Source organism: Anabrus simplex, chromosome 5, assembly GCF_040414725.1.
Source record: "Anabrus simplex isolate iqAnaSimp1 chromosome 5, ASM4041472v1, whole genome shotgun sequence".
NCBI classification, from domain to species: Eukaryota; Metazoa; Arthropoda; class Insecta; order Orthoptera; family Tettigoniidae; genus Anabrus; species Anabrus simplex.
In genome coordinates this window covers 304,733,873-304,759,798 of record NC_090269.1, presented here as the reverse complement: position 1 = coordinate 304,759,798, position 25,926 = coordinate 304,733,873, and the positions used below count along the sequence as shown (strand labels likewise).

At 40.6% G+C, this 25,926-nt stretch overlaps 1 protein-coding gene across 2 annotated transcripts in view; it reads right to left on the bottom strand.

Moving 5' to 3' along the window:
- LOC136874019 (proton-coupled amino acid transporter-like protein CG1139) overlaps positions 1-25,926 on the bottom strand; it is a 239,912-nt gene that overhangs the window by 26,987 nt on the left and 186,999 nt on the right. For both annotated transcript variants that reach the window (XM_067147485.2, XM_067147484.2), the window contains exons 3-5: positions 13,946-14,046; positions 10,449-10,565; positions 4,592-4,742 (exon numbers count right to left, since the gene is read on the bottom strand). In XM_067147485.2, coding sequence (XP_067003586.1) covers positions 4,592-4,742; positions 10,449-10,565; positions 13,946-14,046 — 369 coding nt within the window. The remainder of the gene's footprint in view (positions 1-4,591; positions 4,743-10,448; positions 10,566-13,945; positions 14,047-25,926) is intronic.

Below are 25,926 nucleotides of genomic sequence, written 5' to 3'. Positions count from 1 at the left end.
GATGGAATGTGTAAGGGTAACATCTCTACCTCTTTTTCACGGAGTGCCCCACCTCCCCGATTCGATTCTCCACTCGACAATGATTTTAATGCTTGTACGACGATTGGACAAGAGTTCATTCAGCCGGGTTGAGTGTCTCTCTCTCTCTTTTCTTTTCTTTCTTTTTTTTTTTTTTTTTTTTGCTATTTGTTTTACGTTGCACCGACACAGATAGGTCTTATGGCGACGATGGGACAGGAGAGGCCTATGAATGGAAAGGAAGCGATCGTAGCCTTAATTAAGGTACAGCGCCAGCATTTGCCTGGTGTGAAAATGGGAAACCACGGAAAACCATCTTCAGGGCTGCCGACAGTGGGGTTCAAACCCACCATCTCCCGGATGCGAGCTCACAGCTGCGCGCTCCTAATTGCACGGCCAACTCGCCCGGTTTGAGTGGCTCATTCGGTAGAGTGCTCGCCTTCTGAGCCCAAGTTGGTGGGTTCGATCTCGGCTCAGTCCAGTGGTATCTGAAAGCGCTCAAATACGCCAGCCTCGGAAGATTTACAGGCACGTAACAGAACTCCTGCCAGACAAAATGCCAGCACCTCGGCGTCCCCGTAAACCTTACTAGTAGTTAGTGGGACATAAAACCAATAACATTACTATTGTTGTTACTATTATTTTTACAAGTTGTTTTACGTCGCAACCACACAGATAGGTCTTATGGCGACCATGGGACAGGAAATGCCGAGCGTTGGAAGGAAGCAGCCGTGGTCTTAATTAAGCTACAGCCCCAGCATTTGACTGGTGTAAAGATGGGAAACCATGGAAAACCATCTTCAGGGCTGTCGACAGTGGGGTTCGAACCCACTATCTCCCTGATGCAAGCTCACAGCTGCGCGACCCTTCCCAATTATTATTATTATTATTATTATTATTATTATTATTATTATTATTATTATTATTATTATTATTATTATTATTATTAATCAACCACGCAAGCGGAACTAACAACAAGCAGTGTTATGAGATAAGCAGCGAAACTAGTGGTGAATGCCAATCAAATGGATGTAGGTGTGGTCATGATACTCAACACTTGGCGGCGCTTTGGTCCTCTTGGCAAGTCTGAAGCTCTTTGTGATTTCAGATAATGAGGAATGGGTTAAAATCAACAAAATAAACCTTCATCAATCGTTTTTCCCTCGCCCTGAGGGGTCGCCTTTTTCAGTTTTTTATTATTATTATTATTATTATTATTATTATTATTATTATTATTATTATTATTATTATTATTATTTACGGTTAGCTAACGTCAACCCTGTGTGGAGGAATGTATTCACTCGTGCGTGTTTCTGGGAAAGTCGATAGTGTTAATGCATTTCGAGAGGAAATTTCGGGTCAGATATGAATAATACCCAGGCCCCAAAGTGATTATCCTCGACACGCCCGAGAATCGGACCCGGAACCTTATGAATCGACCACTCAGCCAAGGAATAGGACAATTAACAAAACAAATAAACTAAATTAAATACATAAATAAATACTTTGCACAGGGTCTATTATATGAAAGCGGTAGAGTTTAACGCGCCCTACACTCACTCGAAGGCTGTAAAAGCCTTGGATAGCGGATGTGGTTGACTCCCAATTGACCTTCAAAAATGTCACCGTTTTACTGCGATGCCCACTCCAATTTAATTAAATAGTGGTCTCAATTGAGTGCACTTCCGACTGCCGTTAGAGATAAGATATCGAACTGATTTAACGTAGAATGAGATTCCTTCAGAGAAATAGCATTCCGGAACGCTTCGAATTTCATTGCAATTGTCTCTGATATATTGTCTCTTTATATGAGCGAGATAAGGGTAGGCCTTATGAACCATTCAGAAATCATCAATCTTGTTGCTAAACGTAGGAAACCTAGCTCTTACAGGTATGAACTGGATAAGTCTGGTTCGTAAATGGTGTTCATCCGAAAGCTTGATCATAAATTTGCGCCGTAGTTGCTCCTCTGGATCAGTGGTGATTGATTGAGGAGAAAATGGACAAAGTCATAACGTTCTAGTGTCTAGGAACATTGATAAGAGAGGACACGGTACGTATTCAAGACGTGAGAGCCAGAATTGCAATAGCCAAGGAAGGACTATTCGAAGAATAGGAAGAAGAGTAAGAAGAAGCTGATATGTAGGAAATAAGATGAAGGTTTTAGGAACTCAAAGAGTGCTTTGTGTGGAGTGCGGCTCTAGGCGGGTTCGAGATGTAACATTTAGGAAGGAAAATGAACGGTGAATGGAGATGTTGATTATCGTTTTAAGGGGAAGTGCAACTAGGCAACCATCCCCAAGATGAACGGAGATTGAAAGCCTTTGAAACGTGGGTTTTGTGGGGGGTAGAAACGATCAGGTGAACTGAAACAGTGATGAATGAGGAGATGATAAAATGAGTTGAAGACAATTTCTACGGTTGATAAGAAATAGGAAGTAATGCCGGGTGAGAAGAGATTGCTGACTTGTAGATATTATGGAGGGGATGGTAAAAGGTAAAAAGGTAAAATACAAGAAAAAGACGACGTAAAAGATATAATATTACCGACAGCATAAAAGTAGAAAGAAGATATGTGCTGATGAAAGGATCAGCGGAAGACAGAGAATTTTCCCGATGTAAGAATCCAATTTTAATTTTATTTTGAATGTATGTTTAATTAACATTTCCAAGGTCATTATTCTCAGGGCCACCTTTTGAGCAGACTAAAGCGCAAGAGAGAGTATAGATTAGGGGAAGATATGGGTGAGAGAAGATGCTCCAACGGTGTTGTCACATGGTAGGAGAGGGGTAACTTGGGCGCGCGTTTCATGACTACTCTCAGCACGAGTTACGACAATACTGTCGCCAACGCTGTACTTCAGTAGATGTCTTGACCACGTGGGTGCAGTTACTGTAACAGTCCGTTTAAAACAGCGATTACGTTAAAGCATTCATTTTTTCAAATGTGCTCAAGTTACAATCGTGAGCTGTGTTGTGTTATAATGTTGGAGTACAACTTTCAATCGCGCGCCGGTTCATTTGGCGACCAAGGCGAGTGTTACTTCTGTTTTAGTCTGTTCAAAAGGTGGCTCGGAGTGGCTGCTGTAAGAAGCAAGCTGGATCAGAGTTCTGTCCATGCCAGTAGTAAGTATAAGGGACTGATTTGAGGATCTAGACTAATGTTTTGATATCTGACAGGTCCACGGTTTAGGCGACACTCTCAGCTTTTAACATGTGTAACTTGGAATGAGATTAGACGACTGTGAATTAGGTCAATCGATTCTGCAAACTCGAGAATGACGCCAGTGGTTATATCGAGTTGCTCTCGGTGTATTAACTTTGATGTGAGCTTATTCTTTAAATACAGGTGTAGAATACAAAAGAACTTCTGTTGGCATTGATTGAATATGGATTTGTGGCAATGTGTCTGCGGGGCAGCTCTCGTGCTGGTGAGCTATATATAGCACACTACTGCAGACACTCGACTTGGAAACGAAACCAGACATTCACAGCCCATTTCGTAACAAGCCTACAGAATGAACTTAACTTTTGATTTTCAATTGTCGCCGGAAGATGTTGTTGGACGAAGGATCCGTAAATCCCCCCCTCCACACACACACACGCACACACACTTCCCTGGCGGCTTAGAAAGTCCAAACTGCTGATCGATCAACAAACTCATTTTCAGAAAGGGCGTTTCTTTCAGATTCCATGTATTTCCTTATAGTGACAAAGCTATGTGCAGTCTATAAATATCTCTTGAGAAACCAGAAACCTTTTTACAATTATTAAGTTCTGTGCCCACACAAACAACATTTCGCAAGAAAACAAATAACTTACCTATTATTTTCAAAAACATATTGTTTATTATTATTATTATTATTATTATTATTATTATTATTATTATTATTATTATTATTAATTCAGAGTCACCTTCGCACAGTTTATATATATGAGGTCGGTGGAGCACCTAGGCTCAGGTTACGTTCGAGGTTTTAAGGCCTTATGCCCTGTCTTTCACACCTTGCTGGTCCTATGGCGACCCTATCCCACCCCGCCCAAAGTCTGAAATCGCTAGAATTCAAACCTGGGACCATTCAGGTGGGAGACCACTGCGCCAGCGTGCTATTATTATTATTATTATTATTATTATTATTATTATTATTATTATTATTATTATTACTAGCGAGGGAGTGGCTCTTTGGTTTTGAGTCACGAAACTGTCAGCTTGAATTCGGTAGATAGTGGGTTCGAACCCCCACTGTCGGCAGCCCTGAAGATGGTTTTCCGTGGTCTCCCATTTTCACACAAGAAAAATGCTTGGGCTGTACCAATTAATTAAGGCACGGACGCTCCCTTCCCATTCCTATCCCGTCGTCACCTACCTGTGTCGGTGTAACGTAAAGCAAATTGTAAAAACATTAGTAGTAGTAGTAGTAGTAGTAGTAGTAGTAGTAGTAGTATATTTGTGACAGTTTCGTTATTTCTATTCTAATGACAATCATGAGGCGATGGATCCTTTACTGCTCCTCAAGGACTACAATTATGTTTTAGCCTACTCGTGTGACAATGGATAACTGTGAATACTCACCAGAAGATGAATGCAGTAGGTGCAAACCAGTCCGATTAGAATTGTCCCCACCACACCGACGGCGTAGCCTGCGTGGTAGAAGGCGAGGGGCATTGCCAGGATACCAGTACCAAGACTGCCCTTCAACAAGTGGAGCAGAGTCTCACAGTTCCTATGGACAAAACACAACATATGTTAGGTAAGTCTATCTGGGCGTGATCCTCGCAAATCAGTTAGTTCCTTTTCTTGCAGTGCGTTGAGGAAAGTTAGGTCATTCGACTTAATGACTTGATGCCACCGTACGTTTGGACTACTACAAGGTGAAGAAATATTTGAAGAGCAAGTTCAATTCGGGGGAGGGGTCTACTTAGCCTACTCCAGAATTAATTTCAGGGAACAAGGCCCGCCAGGTAAAGAGCTTATCACCCTATCCCAATTAGGGCCGAAGTTATGAATAGTGGAAACTTTTATTCTCCACTCCTCCAAAGGCCTTCGTGGCTTGTATGAGATAGCTTTGTTTTGCTATGTTCAATTGAAGTGGGGAAACTTCTGTAACCTTTCAATTAAAGATGATCTGGAAGCTGACACAGCAGATCAATGGACATTCGTGACACAACTGAGTGATGCCCATACTTCAGTGTCGGTTTCTTTCACTTGCATTAGATAGATGGGCGTGTTTATTGTGGAAAGTTCTTAAAGACTCTGGGGAGCTTCCCGATATGAAACTTTTGTTTGAAAAGTATTTCACCGGGCGAGTTGGCTGTGCAGTTAGGAGCATGCAGCTATGAGCTCGCATCCGGCAGATAGTGGGTTCGAGCCCCACTGTCGGCAACTCTGAAGATGGTTTTTCCATTTTACACCAGGCAAATGCTAAGGCTGTACCTTAATTAAGGTCACGGCCGATTCATTCCCACTTCCAGGCCTTTCCTATCTCATTCGTCGCCATAAGATCTATCTGTGTCGGCGCGAGTAAAGCAAGTTGTAATAATGAAAGGTATTTCAAGAATATTTGCAGGTGTTTGGAAATCAATAGTTTAGCTACGTCTTCCGTTCGTTTAGCTGAGAAAAGGTGAATAGCTCATATTCTGTTAGTGTATTCCTGGACTACGATAATGTTAAGGATGATTAGGCCCTACTGCTATTCGCAAAATTTTAGTGATACTTCGGATCCATAGTGTTGAATCGGCAGGAGTCGATTATCTTCGTGGTGAAGTTTGGTAACCCAAAAATGAAACGACCCGGCGAGTTGACCGTGCGCGTAGAGGCGCGCGGCTGTGAGCTTGCATCCGGAAGATCGTGGATTCGAGCCCCACTGTCGACAGCCCTGAAAATGGTTTTCCGTGGTTTCCCATTTTCACACCAGGCAAATGCTGGGGCTGTACCTTAATTAAGGGCACGGTCGCTTCCTTCCAACTCCTAGGCCATCCCATTGTCGCCATAAGACCTATCTGTGCGACGTAAAGCAACTAGCAAAACAAAAATTAAACGATTATACATTGCCGTGGCATCTGGCGTATAATGACAAAACTTCGAATACCATTGCTATTTATAGAGAAATACGAGTCAAAAATTGAACTTTTAAAACGGGTGAGGAAATTCCAGGTACATAATTATCAGGAATACCTTAGAACACAACTGAGTGATGTCCATAGTTCAGTGTCATTTTCTTTCACTTGCAGTAGATAGGTGACCAGATGGCATTTCCAGAAAAGAGGACAGATGGCTTCAGAATGTAGGAATGTAGAAAAATATAGGACACTAAAGTAAGCTGAAAGAACATTGCTCTACTGATTTCGTGCGTTTAATATAAAGCTACAGCGTATAATACTGTATGATGCACTCAACAATATGGTTCTGACAAACACTAGTTCAAGGAAGGAAGGAAGGAAGGAAGGAAGGAAGGAAGAGAAAATTAATATTTGAAATTGGAGTTTACTAGGAAAATTGTTCAACGTTAAAAACAATACGGCCTACCTGTATACTAATCGGGACTATGAGTTCAAAGAAATAATTAATGTTTCAATAACTTTTCTTTATTGGCTACTTGTTGTAGTACCCGGTACTTCGCGAATGTTTAATTTTAGGATTTGTAATAACTGTTTGAAGTGTTTTTTTGTGGATTTCTTTATTGTGACGCTGACTGATAGTTTGCATTTCATTTTTTTTTGTAAATTAGAATTATTGGTATGTGTTTAATTTTAAGTTTTAGTTTGAGATTACAATTCACATTAAACTATTTCCTTATGGCAGATTGTCAGGAAAGTAGTTGATTCTTCTAAACAAATAGTAAAAATAATTTATAACTGTATGTGTTTACGCCTCGGGCTGTAGATGGATATATTTGTTCACGTTGAAAAAACAGCTGATCGCTAAACATGGTATAAAGATCATCATCATCATCTGTTTACCCTCCAGGTTCGGTTTTTCCCTCGGACTTAGCGAGGGATCCCACGTCTACCGCCTCAAGGGCAGTGTCCTGGAGCTTCAGACTCTTGGTCGGGGGATACAACTGGGGAGTATGACCAGTACCTCGCCCAGGCGGCCTCACCTGCTATGCTGAACAGGGGCCTTGTGGAGGGATGGGAAGATTGGAAGGGATAGGCAAGGAAGAGGGAAGGAAGCGGCCGTGGCCTTAAGTTAGGTACCATCCCGGCATTCGCCTGGAGGAGAAGTGGGAAACCACGGAAAACCACTTCCAGGATGGCTGAGGTGGAAATCGAACCCACCTCTACTCAGTTGACCTCCCGAGGCTGAGTGGACCCCGTTCCAGCCCTCATACCACTTTTCAAATTTCGTGGCAGAGCCGGGAATCGAACCCGGACCTCCGGGGGTGGCAGCTAATCACGCTAACCACTACACCACAGAGGCGGACTGGTATAAAGATAACGGCGGAAAAGGTGAAATGGAAGGAGAATATATCGATTGGTCATACAATCGCTTCAGTTCAATTCGGGTGGCATTACTACCGCAACAAATGAAACCCCCGTAAGAGGAAATATCTATCACTAAAAGTTTCACAAAAAGTAACTTCACGTATTTATTTATTTATTTATTTATTTATTTATTTATTTATTTATTTATTTATTTATTTATTTATTGTTCAGCAGACATTTCTGTCCACTTGCAGACCATTTCCATTGATAATAAACACAAGAGGCCATAGAATAACACCTAGATTTAACACAGCCTTCGTATAATATATTATTAACGCACTTTTGTGTAAGGATCGCTAAAAGAAGTTGGTACGCTCCACTTTGCTGCCGGAAGGTCAGCATTCTCCCTACACCACGGCAAGGCGAAATATTTTGGCAGTATGACCTGCACGTTGCGCGCACTGCTCAGGACTATCAGAAGCAGACCCTCGTTACTTCACTGACGTTTAGCTAATGTTAGCAATTGGAACACCCCTCTACACAAGCCATTTTGGACCAAGAAGGTCAGTACTGTAAGGTGGAGGATACAGAATGGCTTGGCAACCGCCACCACAGTATTCGGTCAAGACTACGGCTACTTTCAGGAGACCATCCTTGTTCTACTTGGACTTCCCCCCTGCTTCGTAATCAATACACCAGCTCCTAATCTGAAAACCTTTATTGCGAATGATCGTGATGTATCAAAAGTAACCCATTCCTATTTTGTATTTTTATGCAGTTTGAAATAATTCAATAAAATAGCTCAGTAAGGAACTATCGTCCACGAAGGATGAAATAGAAGGTATTATATACCAGTATTATCTCGCTAACGTTGTCACACGTATCGGAAAACCAGGAGAGTCCCAATTTTAGAGCCAAAATTCCTGTCGTGGAAGGATGGCCAGGTAATTGTCAAAATTCTAAATTTTTGTTTATTTCTTTAGAAAATGGCAGTATTTTAGTTACTACATTAGCCACGCAAAGATGTAACTGAACGTCAGTAGAAAACAGTTAAATTTCATAATCAGTCAGTCATTTCTCACGTTTGTCATTTCTAATTTGTGTCTACCCACCTTTCACTCTCGTACAGCGAAGTTGGTCTCGAAACAAACCGGTGTAAAGATAGCTTCGTCCGGAAGCTTCTTGTTACGTTTACGTTACTTCATCATTTCACCAAGGTATTTGCTTTTTCAATCTTTACAATCGTTGTTAGGTATTCCCTTGTTTCTACTACATCATCCATGCATGCCAACCATTCTATTTCTATATCCTGAACCTTCTTACTCTCTACTGTTTGCACTTTTCACTAATCATATCCATGTACTTCTGTCTAAATTCCCCGTCCTCTAGATGATCTACCCTTACTCGTCTGCAGACATATTCCTTTCTCTGTACATGACCTAGAGATACTTAGTTCACTACAGATCAGATAAGTGGCCTGTATCATCGAAGAATCTTCGGAATACCCGCAGTTACCTAACAGATTTCCTGAATTCAAAGTCGGCTATAATAAAGTCTACTATGGTACTGGTGCCCCTACCTTCCCATCTGTAGCGGTGAATACGTTTATGCTTGAAGAATGTATTCGTAACTGCCAATCCTATACTAGCACAGAAGATCAGTAAACGCTTCCCATTTCTATTAACTTCCATAGCTTCACCATATTTACCCATCACCTTCTGATATCCTTCAGCTCTATTTCCAAATCTCGCATGGAAATCACCCATTTGCACTATCCTATTCTTGCTGTTGACCCTACTTGTCAACTTCATCCTCATCTGCACTGCACTCCACTCTCACATGGTGAATACACAGAGACAATTCTCGTCCTAATTCCTCTAACAGCTAAATCTACCCACACAATTCATTAATTTACGTGCCTAAAAGAAACTATATTGTATGCAATAGCATTATTGATGAACAGTCCTACCCCATAATGGTGAAGTGTAATAAAATTGTACCTTTATTTTAAACTGATAGAGGCTAAACATATCACAAAAACAACATATTTAAATTTAATAATAATAATAAAGGAAAATACACTAAATTAACCGAAATCATGTTCATGAATCAGTGATACTTTTGGAGGAAATCACAAAAGACACCTGAGTATTTTGTTTTATCATTTGTGTTCTCCTATCTATTGCAATTAAATTGTATTTAACGAAATATATTTCAGCGTCTACAACCTTGGTAAGACCACAAGTACATTGCAGAGGTGCTTGGGCAAACTTAACATAACGGCCGGCGGCATTTGCAGGCAGTCTCGAGGTGCTCAAACTTATCGGCTTCAGTTCCGAGGATAAGAATTTTTTTTTAAAGTAAAGTTTTGTTTAAAAAGGAACATGTAGGCATCGCATTTATATCGCATTTAAGTATACATTTCACAATATGAATACGTTTCGTCTTATATGGCGTTTGAAAACCACATTAAAAAAGTGATGTACAAGTAATGAGAAACGAAAATTCAAAATATACGTCTTTATAAACATTTCGTGTAATATCGCTGTTGCCAAAAAAACACTACCTCTACGCATGGTACATTCAGCGTCACTTGATCAAATGAAAAAACACTACTCTGCCTTAGACATCGTCCAGAAGAGTTACGCTCACATTTCTAGATGGCAGCGCAATCGAAACATTGACACTGGTACGGTGGCCGCCTCAATGGTATAACTAGGGCTGAAGCAATTCTTCTTCTTCTTATTATTATTAGTATTTATTACTGTTATTTATTGTTATTCCCTTCCTTCAGGTTCAAGTGAGTGCCGTATGGTCAACACGAAAGTCTCGCCTACATTTTGTACAGAACTCAGGTAGTTTCTCAATTGTCCTCACAAATACTAAGTGAAGCCAATCATACGAACTCATGGCATAGTCGAGTTCTCTCGGACTGAACTAAAACAAGATATAGTCTCCACACTAAATAATATAATTTACAGAAGATCTTAGCGAATATTACTTACGTTGTCGGGTGCTCCACCTCACGATTTTGATGTGGCAGGTAGTCGTCATCTTTTGGCGGTTTGAGACCATCCTGAATTACGAACACCGTGCTCAAAGGGAGTTTCTTCTCCTGGTAGCTGAAATTGACATCAAATACAACAATTTAGAACATTAGCCTGAAAAAATGCTCAGAACACATTTCACAGACATTATTCCTAATAGAAATTTGCTCACTTCGAACAATATAGGAACTAGAAAAATGTTTTTGAAGACTTTCGTCTGGAGCGTGGCATTGTATAGAAGTGAAGCATAGACAATAACTAGCTCAGAAAGAAAGAGAATAGAAGCTTTCGATGTGTGGTGTTACAGAAGAATGCTGAAGGTGAGGTGGGTTTGACACGAATGTAGAGATACTGAATCGAAATGGTGAGCGAGTTGGCTAAATTTGACGAGAAGAAGAGATAGAATGATAGGACACATCTTAAGACACCCAGCACTTGTTCAGTTGATTTTTGAGGGAAGTGTGGGCGGTAAGAACGACAGGGGTACACCAAGGGTTGAATGTGACAAGTAGATTAGAGCGGATGTATGATGCAACAGTTATGTAGAAGTGAAAAGGTTAGCCAAGGAGAGGGTGGCATGGAGGGCTGCAAAGAAACCAGTTCATGAACTGATGACTCAAACAACAACATCCGTAGAGTATTTTATTTATTCTAACATAATTATGTTGCATACAGCATGTTCCACATAAGGGATGTCAAGCATAAAGTTACATTACAATGGTGCGTCCATCACTGTCTGGTGAGTTATAATTCTTCAGGAACATTATCGACTGGAGGGTATGGGTTCTCAAAACTACGGATTATCCGGATCAAACCTCAATAAACAGTGAAGGATTTAATGTGAAAGTAAATTACACCAATATCTCCCTATAACAATCATTTTGAATATTTTGTACTTAAAGTGTGGGTTCAAATGGGAAGAGTGTACATTTTCTGTTTCTTTTCTGAAAACGACTCTCGTCTTTTTGAAATTTCATGAAGTAATAAAGTTCTGTCCAATCAAGACACAATAGTAATAGATGAAAGTTCAGGATGTTCTCAAAATGATTCTAAAATTGAACTTGGAACTTTGAAATAAAAGGTCTCCAATAAACAAATAAAAGAAAGGTTAAATAATCCAGACTAGAAAAGTTTATGACAAATATAAAAATATGCCGTCGGATATTGGCAAAATGGTAAGCGATAGAGGTCAGATTATGTTTAATATTTTATCTTCACTACGACAAGTTGTTATTATATAAAGTTAAAAAAATCATTAATTATATCTGTAAGAAAGGTAAAAACATCCACAAGTAAACACTTCGAACGGTAACCTGTCACAATATTATGATCGACCAGTGTAGCCTATTTATGTCAAGTGCTTTGGCTGGATAGTCAGTGTATCAACCTTCGATTCCCGGCAGGGTCGATAATTTTAGTTACATCTGGTTAATTCCTCTAGTTCGGGGAATTGGGGCGAAGGGGGGGGATGCACTCCTATTCATTCACGTGCGACACACCACACCACCGAGTGCCACAGAAACATGCAATAGAGCATACATCTTTCCAAATAGCGTTGGCGTCAGGGAGAGCACCAGGGCGTAAAAAAAATGGACCAAATCCATATGTTTGACACAATTCAATTTCCACCCGCGACCCGACCAGAGTGTAGAAAAAGTGGCACTAGAACGAAATTTAGAAATTTAAAAACAACTTTTGTCTGGCAAGAAATGCTTTCACTTGAACCAAAGAAGATGTGTAATACTCCTACACTCACGAAGAAAGTCTCTAAATATTAGTTTATACTCTAGTTTTGAGCAAACTTGTAGGTCAAAAGGGAATTAAATTAAGTACCAGAAAAACAATGATTTAGAAATATTTTATCAACATGAACTTTAGGACTGTAAAATTACATTTTTAAATGAAATAAATACTTTACAAATCAACTTGAAAGAGTCACAAAATTCTGATATATCTACGTATTATCATCAGGGGATCAGAAAACAAGTGGAGAGAATTATTCTCTTATCTTGGTGCAATCCATGTATTTAATTCATCGTGTATAATTGAGATAATAAGTCTGTTTTAAAAAATGCCACACCTTCTGTAACAAATCATCCTTGTTTGAGGTAAATTACAAAAGAACTCATAATAGACGAGGAGATTTTACGTGCTACGTGCTGATCTCCAGCCTGTATACGTAATGAACACAAGAAGCATGCTCGACTCCAAACAACAGGAATAATTCAAGTGGAAAGTGAAATTCGAAATGCTTCCATTCTCTTTTTCAGCATTTCTTGGCAGCTCAGTCCATCAGCCGAGCATGGCACTGAATCGATTATCGTAATAGTAGCTTATATAAATGATAATAACGTGCCTGAGTTTCAAAGAGAAGGAAGTAATAACAATAACAATTAGTGATAATAATGTCCGGTTCCTTGGCTGAATTGTCAGCATAGTGGTCTTCGGTTCACTTGACCTCGGGTTCGATTCCTGGCCGGGTTGAGTATGGTTAATTTTTCTGACTAGGGGACTAGGTGTTTGGCGTCGACCTCTGCAGATATTTTGTCACTACTTTCACCATATGATAGGATCCTGCGTGTAAGTGTAATTGCGGAAGTGTAGAGTGTTGAATGTGAGGAAAGGAACGTTAAGGACGACACAAACACCCAGGCCCAAACCGGGGATATTAATAATTTACATTTAAAAACCTCTGACCCGGCCGGGAATCGAACCCGGGGCCACCGGGTGACAGGTGGCAATATAAATACGCAAAATTGAATACATGCCTCAACGTAGGAATGGCGTCAGGAAGGGCATCCGTCAGTAAACTAGGCCAAATCCACATCAGGTTCTGACCCCAGTACATTGGGAAAAGGCCAAGAATAAGACCACGATATTTTAATAATGCAGTGACAATCTAAAAAAGAGTATGTGATTAAGTGTAAAACCATTTTATGAGGACATTAATCAAATAAATAAGTCCGACTCCTTAGGTGAATGGTAAGCGATGAGGCCTTCGGTTCATAGGGTCCTGGGTTCGCTTCCCGGCTGCGTTCGCTGATTTTAATTGCGTCTGATTAATTCATCTGGCTCGGGAACTGGATATTTGTGTTTGTCCAAATACTGCTCTTCAAATTCAGACAACACGCCACACTACCAAACACTATAGAGATACTCCACATAGTGTTGGCGTCAGAAAGGGCATCCAGCCGTAAAACAGGGCCAAATAATCATGTACAGCACAGTTTGCACCCGAAATCCCAGAGGTATGGGAAAAGCGGTGAGAGAAGAAGAATAAGATTAAATAAATAAATAAACATGAAAGTTTATTTTGAAATAGTGGTGAACTGTTTCTATCGGATTAAAGAGAAAAGTATATCCTCTAAAGAAAAACATTTAAAAAAGTTTTTTAAACTATGACAGATGTATCTCATACCCTACCTGTCTACTTTTAAAAATGTGCACAGACTTACCTGGAGTCGTTGGCTCCGTATGGAGGAGTCGACTGGTGGTACACAGGTTCAATTTCCAGGTTGTACTGCTCAGATTTTCTGCTGCCATAGTCTGTGGGGTCCTGCAACGAAATGGGCAGATGTTGCAACAGGTAAGTCTTGGAAGAAACCGTCTTCATCTCTTCACACACAAACGAGCACTAATGGATTCTATTGCGGCACCACGACTCTTATATATATAGCCTCAGCCACTATCTAAGAGAGCGTGGGATTCTTCCAGTGCGGAGACACACTACCTCACAGATTACATTCATTTTATCTGGTGACCCTCGCTATCCTACACAGCGTCCCCTATCGGCGCACAAATAAAAATAGATCGAAAGAAAAATTCTGTGTGGCGTAATGTGATGCAGTGTGGCGAATCATTGACCAATCTAATGGTAACATAGTTACTCTACTGCAAAAAGCCCAGTAATTTTCCATGCTTCCCGAAAGGAAGTGGAAGTGAGATGACTGAATTATCAGTAACCGCAAGCGATTACATTGCGAAGTAGATCGCGAAGGAAAGCAAATACTTCTCTTCACTGAGAATTAGCATGTGACATTTTTATGTCCGTTAGGGACAACTAAATTTTAAAATATACGAGTATACGAGTAGCCGGACAGATTGTTACAAATACTCTTGTTCAAAATAAGTTACAAAACAATGAATTATCCGTACACATATGAAATATGCTGAGCATTTTCCAATTTTAAAGTAATGAAATTATTATTGCTTAATTTTAGGACAGTGGCATATTATTATTATTATTATTATTATTATTATTATTATTATTATTATTATTATTATTATTATTATTATTACCTGGCTGAATGGCTGAATGGCCTACGTAGTGGCTTTCGGTTCAGAGGTTCGATTCCCCGTCGGGACGGCGATTTTAACTCCGAATGGTTAATTCCTCTAGCTAGGGGACTGGGTCTTACATCACACTATAAACCACCTCAAAAACTCGTAATGGTGAATATAGCCCGCCACATAGGGTTATGATCAGGGACGGCATTCAGCTGTAAAACTAGGGCAAATTCCCATAAATTGCCGACCCCAAGACATTGCTATTTGCTTTACGTCGCACCGACACAGATAGGTCTTATGGCGACGATGGGGTGGGAACGGCCTAGGAATTGGAAGGAAGCGGCCGTGCCCTTAATTAAGGTACAACCCCGGCATTAGCCTGGTGTGAAAATGGGAAACCACGAAAAACCACCTTCAGGGCTGCCGACAGTGGGGCTCGAACCCACTATCTCCCGATTACTGGATACTGACCGTACTTAAGCGACTGCAGCTATCGAGCTCGGTCCCAAGACACTGAAAGATGCCAAGATGATGATGATGATGATGATGATGATTATTATTATTATTATTATTATTATTATTATTATTATTATTATTATTATTATTATTATTGCCAGCACCGCGGTGTAGGGGTAGCGTGCTTGTCTCTTACCCGGAGGCCTCGGGTTCGATTACCGACCAGGTCAGGGATTTTTACCTGGTTTTGAGTGCTGGTTCGAGATCCACTCAGCCTACATGATTACAATTCAGGAGCTACCTGACGGTGAGATAACGATCCCAGTACAGAAAGCCAAGAATAACGGCTGAGATGATTCGTCGTGCTGGCCACATGACAACTTGTAATCTGCAGGCCTTCAGACTAAGCAGCGGTCGTTTGTAGGCCACGGCCATTCAGAGTTCTTGCGCCATGGGGTTTGGTTTGCATTATTATTATTATTATTATTATTATTATTATTATTATTATTATTATTATTATTATTATTATTGTACAGTGTATGACCAGCGTCTCTCTCACATGGAGTGACTGGAATTGGCAAATTAAAAGAAAATCACTTCTAGAATGGCTGCGAGTGGAATTCAAATCTACGATTCTTCTCAGCGGACCTTACAGGCCTGAGTGCATCCAACTCCAATTTTCAAACTAGGATTATAATGTTACTTAACAGAGCTTGGAATTGACCTTTAGCCAACCAGGTGGAGACCTACAGGACAATGTACAATCAGTTTTAAAGGCAAATGCTTAAAGAATAAAACTTGAAAGACTTTCAAAGAAAGAAAAAAAGAAAGAGAGAAAGAAAGAGCATTTAGAAATTACTTTATAATACATAAATCTTCTTGTGAAACCCAACTATCAGCATATTTCTTTATAACAAATCTCCAGATTTACAGGGGAAAAGCCATGTTTAGTGTTGATAGATAAATGTTCATTATTGAGACAGATAACATGTGCTCACATACAAATATTTACAGCCCAACGATCGAACATTATTTCAGGAACAAAGGCGAAGACAGTTATCGGTGGAAGGATGTGGAATTCACCACTAACCTCACTGGTCAACCAACACGTCTCATTTGTTTAAGTTATTCTGATAAAGTGCTTCAATGTGTTAGTATTTTCCAACCAGATCAATCTCTCTCTTGTAGAATAGAGCACACCTGCTTTTCATCTAATGCATTCGGACCACTGCATTGTCTCTACAACGCTGTTTTATTTCAAGTTTCAACAAATTTATTAATTACGCGTTTGAAGAAATACTTACACGTTGGACTTCATTGTTGACGATCGAAATTCATATTCTGGTGACGAGGTGGAATTTTCACTTCAATAATCAGATGGAATAAAGAATAAGTTTCACACTCTAAATAAACAGTCCACGAAGAGATTTTTCAAAATACTCGAATTAATATTTTGTTCACCAAAAGTGCCTAACAGTTTTTTTCATCTATGACACCATGATCACAAACCTTTTCTAACTTTATGAGGTACACTGGCCGATGCGGTAAAGGCGTACTCGGTTCATCCGAAAGGACGTGGGTTAGATTCCCCGTCAGGAAGTCGAAAACTTTCAGAAACGAGATTTCCACTTTCGGAAGTGCACATGGCCCTGAGGTTCGCTCTACCAACATCAGAAATGAGTAGGCCTACCAGGTTAATTTCTGGGGGCAAAGATGGCCGGGCGTAGAATTAACCATCCTACTCCACCAAACCGAGCTCGCTAGCTGTCGGCTCTTATGTGCGGCCAGTATCCAGTATACGGGAGATACTGCGTTCGAACCCCACTGTCGGTAGCCCTGAAGATGGTTCTCCGTGGTTTCCCATTTTCACACCAGGAAAATGTTGGGCTGTAGCTTAATTAAGGTCACGGCTGCTTCCTTCCCACTCCTAGCCCTTTCCTGTCCCATCGTCGCAGTAAGACCCATCTGTGTCGGCGCGCCATAAAGCAGCTTGTAAAAAAGAAGCTACTCCACCAAGTGCTCGGTTACGGATATTGGAAGCCTTTACCTTCCACCCATCCCAGGGCCTCCTTAAATACTACAAGAAGGATAATATCATTTTTCTTGATATTTGTTTTACGTCGCACCGACACAGATAGGTCTTATGGTGACGATGGGATAGGAGAAGCCTAGGGATGGGGAGGAAGTGGCCGTGGCCTTAATTAAGGTACAGCCCCAGCATTTTACTGGTGTGAAAATGGGAAACCACGGAAAACCATCTTCAGGCCTGCCGACAGTGGGGTTCTCTTCCGGATGCAAGCTCACAGCTGCGTGCTCCGAACCGCGTGGCCAACTTGCCCGGTGATAATATCATTTAATATCGCTTGTGTTTATATTGAGTCCTCAGTACAAAGGCTTGTTGGGTCACCAAGCATTCCGCCTCAACTATCATAGTAAGCCTGGACATCAATGAAGAGACGTGAGGTAGTTTCCCGTAGCTTTCCTCACTGTGCCAGAAGAAGGTATTACACTATCAGTCTACGAAGCTCATTGACATACCAAAAGGTCCTACAAGTCATATTTTCCAATTATTCACTGGCTGCTAGAACTGCGTTAGTAGCATTGCTCAGTTGCTTGTAAATTGAGAAAGCCAAAGATGAGATTAAGTCGGACTGGATGGCTCAGACGGTTGAGGCGCAGGCTTTCTGACCCCTACTTGGAAGGTTCTATCCTGGCTCAGTCCGGTGGTATTTGAAGGTGCTCAGATACGTCAACCTCGTGTCGGTAGATTAACTGGCATTTAAAATAACTCCTGCGAGACTAAATTCCGGCAACTCGGCGTCTCCAAAAACCGTAAGAAAACAGTTAGTGGGACGTAAAGCCAATAACATTATTAGATGAGACTAAGGCACATTGATGAACATGACGTATTTGTTTTAACCTGTATCAGAAGATAAAGTATTCTGTAAAAACTGTACCTCACCAAAGATGGACTGGGTCTTCATTGTGGACGTCAGAGGTAAAACTATCATAAATTCTATAAAAATGTCGTGCAACCTGACTGAAGTAAGATCGGTTCCCGTCATAACTTTCAGTTCAACCCGTTGCCGCCAAAACGGTTGCAACGAGACCGAAATGCTTGGACATGTGGTGTAGTTCTGCAGGAGCACTGAATTACTGTGTAACAATCGTCAACATCGTGTAAGGACATTAATTGCTCAACGTCTGAGGCAACGTGCATGGGAGGTGCACGAAGAAGTTCACTGCGTCTCTGCCGATAACTCAACGAGAAGAGTGGACACCATATCCATCGATAAGAAAGAGAATAAAGCGAAGGTGTTAGATCCTACCATTGGCTTCGAGAGAGGCGTGCAACTAGCTCAGGGTGTTAATCTGGAAAAGCAATTTATACACCACATCTGCCATATCTATAAGCCAAATGTAATATTCCTCTTGGTCAATGGTTTGTCAGAGGCCTCCTGTTTGGATCCAGAGGTACCCTGTCGAAGAACACCGTTACTAACATTCAAAATTTAAAAGAAATCCCTTTTACGACATAGAAAATATGTTATTACAGTTCATAAGAGATTCTCTGCAAATGATACAATTGTATTTATACTTTTTTAATGTCCTTACGATGAATTCTCCATAAAAGATATTATTGAAATGAAATGTCGTATGCCTTTTAGTGCCGGGATATCCCAGAACGGGTTCGGCTCGCCAGGTGCAGGTCTTTCTGTCTGACTCCCGTAGGCGACCTGCGCGTCGTGATGAGGATGAAATGATGATGAAGACAACACATACACCCAGCCCCCGTGCCATTGGAATTAACCAATTAAGGTGAAAATCCCCGACCCGGCCGGGAATCGAACCCGGAACCCTCTGAACTGAAGGCCAGTAGGCTGACCGTTCAGCCAATGAGTCTGACAAAGATATTATTTCATTAATTTAATTACATACTGTAAGTTATATCCCGGACCTTTATGGTCACTCTCAGTGGAGGATGGTTGATTTTTTTTTTTTTTTCGTGACTTGTATTGGTCGCATTTTCTTATGGGTACACTATTGTATGTTTTGCAGGAGTGAAGATAAGCTGTGTTCATATGTGCGAACAGAACCCAATGATAAAGAATGGTAAGTTCAACTAAGGTTAGGTTGAAGGAAGAATTCCACCTTCCAATACTTTTTGCTTTTTTAAAAATTGCTATTCTATGTAATTATAAAACATATTCCGGCTTAAAATCTAGTTAAATGATTTAAAAAGTACATATTTCATTCTTGATATGGAACATCTTCAGCTAAAAATTGTGTGTAAAATACAAAAATTGGCATATATGAAATAAAAGACACGTATGATGATGATAGAGCTGAGCTAAAACATTCAACAAGTCAATGTTCAAGTTTGTGAGAAAATCTGTATGTATGGGATCCTAGAAATCGATCTTCTTTCCCACAAGGTTTTTAGCTGAAGATGTTCCAAATCAGGGAGGAAACATGTACTTTTTAAATCATTTAATTAGATTTTAAGCTGGAATATGTGTTATAATTATATAAACTAGCAATACAAAAGCAAATATGTATTGGAAGGTGGGATTCTTCCTTCACCCTAACCTTAGTTGAGTTTGTGCCAATACGGGACAAAAATTATATTTATAAGTTGCAATGGTAAGTTATCATACAACAGTTCAATCTTATGCCGTCCGCCGCAGTCCTTATCGTAGTGGCTCTTTCAGTAGTCTACCATGGTCAGAGCTGTCCATTCGACCTGTCTTAAAGGTGGCAAAATATGCCCCTCGTCAGCTTCTTGTCCGACTCGTTGGCTGAATGGTCAGAGAACTGTCCTTCGGTTCAGAGGGTCCCGGATTCGATTCCCGGCCGGGTCGGGGATTTTAACCTTCATTGGATAATTCCAATGGCCCGTTGGCTGGGTGTTTGTGCTGTCCCCAACATCGCTGCAAATCACACACCACACATAACACTCTCTTCCACCACAACAACACGCAGTTATCTACACATGGCAGATGCCGCCCGCTCTCATCAGAGGGTCTGCCTGACAAGGGCTGCACTCGGCTAGAAATAGCCACACGAAATTATTATTATTATTATTATTATTATTATTATTATTATTATTATTAGCTACTTTATGCTCTCTTGTAAAGTGAGTTTACCTCTGACGTCCAGACTTTACAAATCTCATTTAAACTTTAAAATCAACATAATGACATCCACACAAACAAATGATCAACGAGCATTACACTGAAAATATGTAATGCAGAATATTCTGTTTCCAGGTAAACAGAGCAATGTTAAAATGATCCCGCCATTCGTGTGAATGGAAGAGCCTCCTACGGGCCATTAGTGGCACGTCTGACCTACGATCGTTACGCAATGTTTAGCATTCCAAAATGATTGGGAAATCCACGTTTATCTCTTGTATAATAGCGGGACGTAATTGAAAATGCTGGAAGGATCGTTTCCTCTTTCGTAGGAGCAGGAAATAAGTTCGCTAATGGAACGTGTTGGTCATGTGGAATGCGAGCAACTGCGTACATTTCCACTAATATTTTCTCCCGGTCTTGTAACTTATGAAATATAGCTACGTTTATGGGAAATATGTTCAGTCCACTGTAAGCTCTACGGGATGAGTGGAGCAACAATACTTATATCCATAGTGACTGACACCACATTATACTTAAACCACATTTCGAGTCTGAAAGTTATTATTAAAACACATTATAAATAATTGTTTAAAAGAACTTGCCGATTTCTGTATGTAAGGCAAAACAGGGGCAGCAAAACTCAGGATGCGTTTTGTGGTTTTCAGACAGGACAAAACTATTAGTCTTTTCAACCAGATACTGTATTACTAATTTCATCGTTTTATTATTTTAGATAGTAAACATAATATGGTTAAGTGTACGAGGGGTGCCTAGAACCCTAACTTCGTCACTGAACCAAAAGCAAAGCAAAGCAAAGTCACCTTCGTACAGACCACGAAGGCCCTGGGAGTGGTGGAAGGTAAAGGCTTCCACTATTCGTAACCTCGGCACTTGATGAGGTAGAGTAGTTAGCTCTACGCCCGGCCACCTTTGCCCCCAGGAAATAAATAAATAAATAAATAAATAAATAAATAAATAAATAAATAAATAAATAAATAAATAAATAAATAAATAAATAAATAAATAAATAAATATACTGTACTGACGGCTACCTAGCCGAGACAGTAACGGCGTGCTCTGCTTAAATGGAAGGCTATGAGTTCAATTCCCCTTCAAGAAGTCAAAATCAGAAACGAGACTTCTCTGGAGTTCATTCAGCCTAACTGGGCACAGCCCAATGGTACACGAAGGTACTCAAATGCGCTACCCTCTTGTCCGTAGATTTACCAGCACCTAAGAAAAGTTCCCGCGGGAGAAAATACCGGCAACTCGGCTTTTCCAAAAAAACCGTAAAATTAAAACTTGTTTTTTTTTAATATTTTAAAAGGCACAGCCCCGGCATTCTCCTAGTATGAAAATGGGAAAATCCTGGGAAACCATCCTCAGGCCTTCCCACGGTGAAGTCCAAACCGATAACTTTGCTCCATTGCCCTAACGCGTTAATACCCGTGACCACTCAGTTCGGTAATAAGATTAAGAAGAAGAAGAAAGGAACAAACTGGCTGAGCGGTTGGTGTCGTAAAAGCTTACATTCGGGAGACGAGTAGGTTTGAACCTCACCGTCGGTTGTCCTAAGAATGTTTTTTATGGTTTCCCATTTTCACTTGCAGGCAAATAGACAAATTCGGAACATTTCCTGTTCAATGGCCACAACCGATACTTCCTACCTCTTTATCCAATTTTATCTGCCATCATTCACTTTATCTTCATTAGCCCCTCAAGCAAGGTTACGTTAGGAAGAATATGCGGCCTTAAAAGAACATGCTATAGACTATTGGTACATCCCACCTCGTCTCCTCATCCCCGAGCCCATACAAGGAAATGGGACTAAAGAATAGACATATATTACTATTATTCCAAAATGGCAATTAAGAAGCATGATATTCAACTTATTGCTAAGAGTGGGCCTTAACGTTTGCTCAGTAACTGAGCTGTGTTGCTCCATTCTCCCCAGCAGCTGACGTCAACTCAGAGCGAAGCAACTTCGGAGCCAGTTTGCTCCCCGGTGTTGAGCAATGAGAGGAGCTCAGCGAGCATGGTGGGGAAGTGCATGACGTAATACGCACTACAGGCCAGTGGGGATGCACGTTATTCTCACCACACTACGTTCAAGCCTGTATTTTCATTCAATAATTGCATGTATCCCAAAACTTTAACATGAAAATGTATTTATTCAGCATATGGCACACTGGCTGTATTTTCCATTTGTCGATGAGTAATTTTCTTGTCCTGTTATCTCTATAATCTGTGTCCTGTTCGTTCCGCATGATCCATGCTCCGTGCGGTTAATGCAAGTACCACCACGGTATGCAACCCGCCTGTCCACTACTCTCTTTTCACGCGGCAGCCAGCCGTCCCGAACGACGCAAGTGGCGCCTGCTACCTAGAGCAACTACTCGATAATAATAATGCTATTGGCTTTACGTCCCACTAACTACTTTTACAGTTTTCGGAGACGCCGAGGTGCCGGAATTTAGTCCCGCAGGAGTTATTTTACGTGCCAGAAAATCTATCGATAGGAGACTCACGTATTTGAGCACCTTCAAATACCACCGGACTGAGCCAAGATCGAACCTGCCAAGTTGGGGACAGAAGGCCAGCGCTTCAACCGTCTGAGCCACACATCGCGGCTCTCATACTTCGACTCATTCAGTAATCTCGCGGTGTATTAACAAAACAAGTGATGAAAGCGATGCCTGTTTCCATTTCTTTACTAACTTATGATATTAACCTCTTTTAGTTCATGAACCTCAAATTCTCTTCAACATTGGCAACCCCTGTTATTGATTGTAAAATTGTAAAATAAAATAAGTGCATTATACTTGGTCAAAAAAGAAGGGGAAGAAAGAAAGAAAGAAAGAAAGAAAGAAAAGTGGTGGTGGTGATTATTGTTTTAAGACGAATTACAGCTAGGCAACCGTCTTCTTGAAGTGAGGAAGATAGTTGGAGAGGTGAAAGTGGGAAAGTCTGATGAACGAAAGATTATTTCAACAAAACAGAAACAAAGCATAGAAGAAAACAAGGAGGTAAAAAGAACAGTGAATGGCAAGAAAGAATGAATGAAATAAGGAAGAAAGAAACGAACGAAATAATTTGCGAAGAAAGAAAGCATTGTGGAATTAATCAAATTATAAGATAAAGAAGGTAAGAACATAAGGAAAAAGAAAGAAAGAAAGAAAGAAAGAAAGAAAGATAAGGACAGACGTAAAGAATGTAATTAACTAATTACATAGAAGGAAGGAGGTAATTTTTTAACCAAAAATAAAAAGGAATGGAAGTAAACACAAAAAATGAAGATGATTGAACACATTACAGAAATTATAAAAGAAAAGGTAAAGGAGACATAATGAAGACAGAAGAAATGTTTCAATAAAAAAGGAAATAATGCGAGTAAACAACAAATGAAAATGATGAAAAGCGAAATCGAACGAGAAAGGAAGTAGAAGGAAGGAGTGAAAGAAATAACGAAATAATGTTTGAACAAAACAGAAAAGAAGAAGTAAATTGATAATAGAAATGAATCGAACCCGGGCCTCCGGGGATGGCAGCCTCTGTGGTATAGTGGTTAGCGTGATTAGCTACAACCCCCGGAGGTCCGGGTTCGATTCCCGGCTCTGCCATGGAATTTCAGAAATGGTACGAGGGCTGGAACGGGGTCCACTCAGTAGAGGAGGGTTCGATTCCCACCTCAGTCATCTTCGAAATGGTTTTTCGTCGTTTCCTACTTCTCCTCCAGGCAAATGCCAGGATGGTACCTAACTTAAGGCCACGGCCGCTTCCTTCCCTCTTCCTTGTCTATTCCTTCCAATCTTCTCATCCCCCACATAGCCCGTGTTCAACATAGGAGGTGAGGCTGCCTGGGCGAGGTACTGGTCCTCTTCCCCAGTTGTATCCCAAAGTCTCACGCTCCAAGACACTGCCCTTGAGGCGGTAGAGGTGGGATCCCTCGCTGAGTCAGAGGGAAAAACCGACCCTGAAGGGTAAACGGATTAAGAAAGAAGGAAAGGAAAGAAGAAAAATGACAAACAAACCAAAAAGAAAACGGTAAATGAAAAAGAAGTATTGAAGGGAAATGAGGAACGGATGGAAATGAGAGTTCCCTTTCGTGATATGGGTGACGTAATAATCGATGCTATTTATATCGAGGAAGCTCGATTGTCTCGACGCTCAATTGTTTAGCGGCCAGTGACTTCTATTGCATCATAAGCTGCACGGTATACCCACAAGTGAAACAAAAGGGAGTCTGGTAGTAAATTATCATAACTGTAGCCTATCCTTCCCGGCTCTAACAAATATACACGAAGTTGTATATATTTATTTCATGACAGACACTAATGTGCCAACTATGCAGCAATGAAACATAACTAATAAGTCCTTCGTAACATGTACTGTGGATGTCAGGCTGAAAGCTGGAGGAATTAGGGCAGGGTTCCTCCGAACGGTCGTGGCACTTGTCCAAGGTAAGAACGATGGGGAGAGGTGTGGGGAGGAGATGTTGGGGAAGTCAGCATTGCTACTACTCATCCTCGGTATAAACAGACCGTCAAGGCTTTAGGATAACTCGGTGGCGCTAGTCTCCTGGGTACAGGGCTGCGGGGTTGAATTCCACCGATGTCGATTGGCATTTAAGAGTACATCATTGCAGAAATCTAAAGCACCTTAAAGAAACCTCAGAACAGGACAACATTTTGACACTTCAACGCGTCTTGAGAGGTCCGATGACCTTGAAGTTAGGACCCTTTAAACAACAATGACATCATTTTGCCATCAAGAGCAACAAAACAACAAAAATCCTATGATCTCAGCTACCGTGTGCTAGCACTCCGATTTGATGTCATTTAGGCTGCCTACCTGCCAATTTCTACGTCCGTTTCACTCTACTAGATGGCAGGGATACCTGTAATTAATGTAATGTAAAGTTATGTAATTAAATTCGTTGGGTATATGAAGCACGAAAGTTTTTAATACTTTAGGAAATAGTTTAAATCTATTAGATAGAATGAAGGTAAATAATTACATCACAGTAATCCTTTTTATTAGGCACTTCATTGTAAAAAAATTTTTATGTACGAATGATAAGGACTGGTGCAGGAACACCGAATGTGTCAACAGAGATACTTTACATGCCAATTTCGTGCGACGGAGAGTACTGAAATGACTTCCGGCCTTCAAAAATCCAACTACCGGTACCTCTGTCAGGTTTGGGCCCATGACCTCGCGATTTTGAAACCGACCTCTACCACTGTCCGTCAATAATAATAATAATAATAATAATAATAATAATAATAATAATAATAATAATAATAATAATAATAATAATGCCATTCATGCTTTCACGGCCCGTACTTATAGACATGATACTGTACAGGCTTTTGGGCTTGTGCCGTGTCAAGAAAAAAAGGTGAAATTCTTCACGTTTCGCAGAGAACTGTGCTCTGCTTCATCAGAAGAAAATCTCGACTGTCCACGAGAAAGGCTTCTTAAACAAAGACTTTTTGTCATACACCTGTCAATGTCATATGTTACGTACATATATGTTATGTGACCCCCGTAGA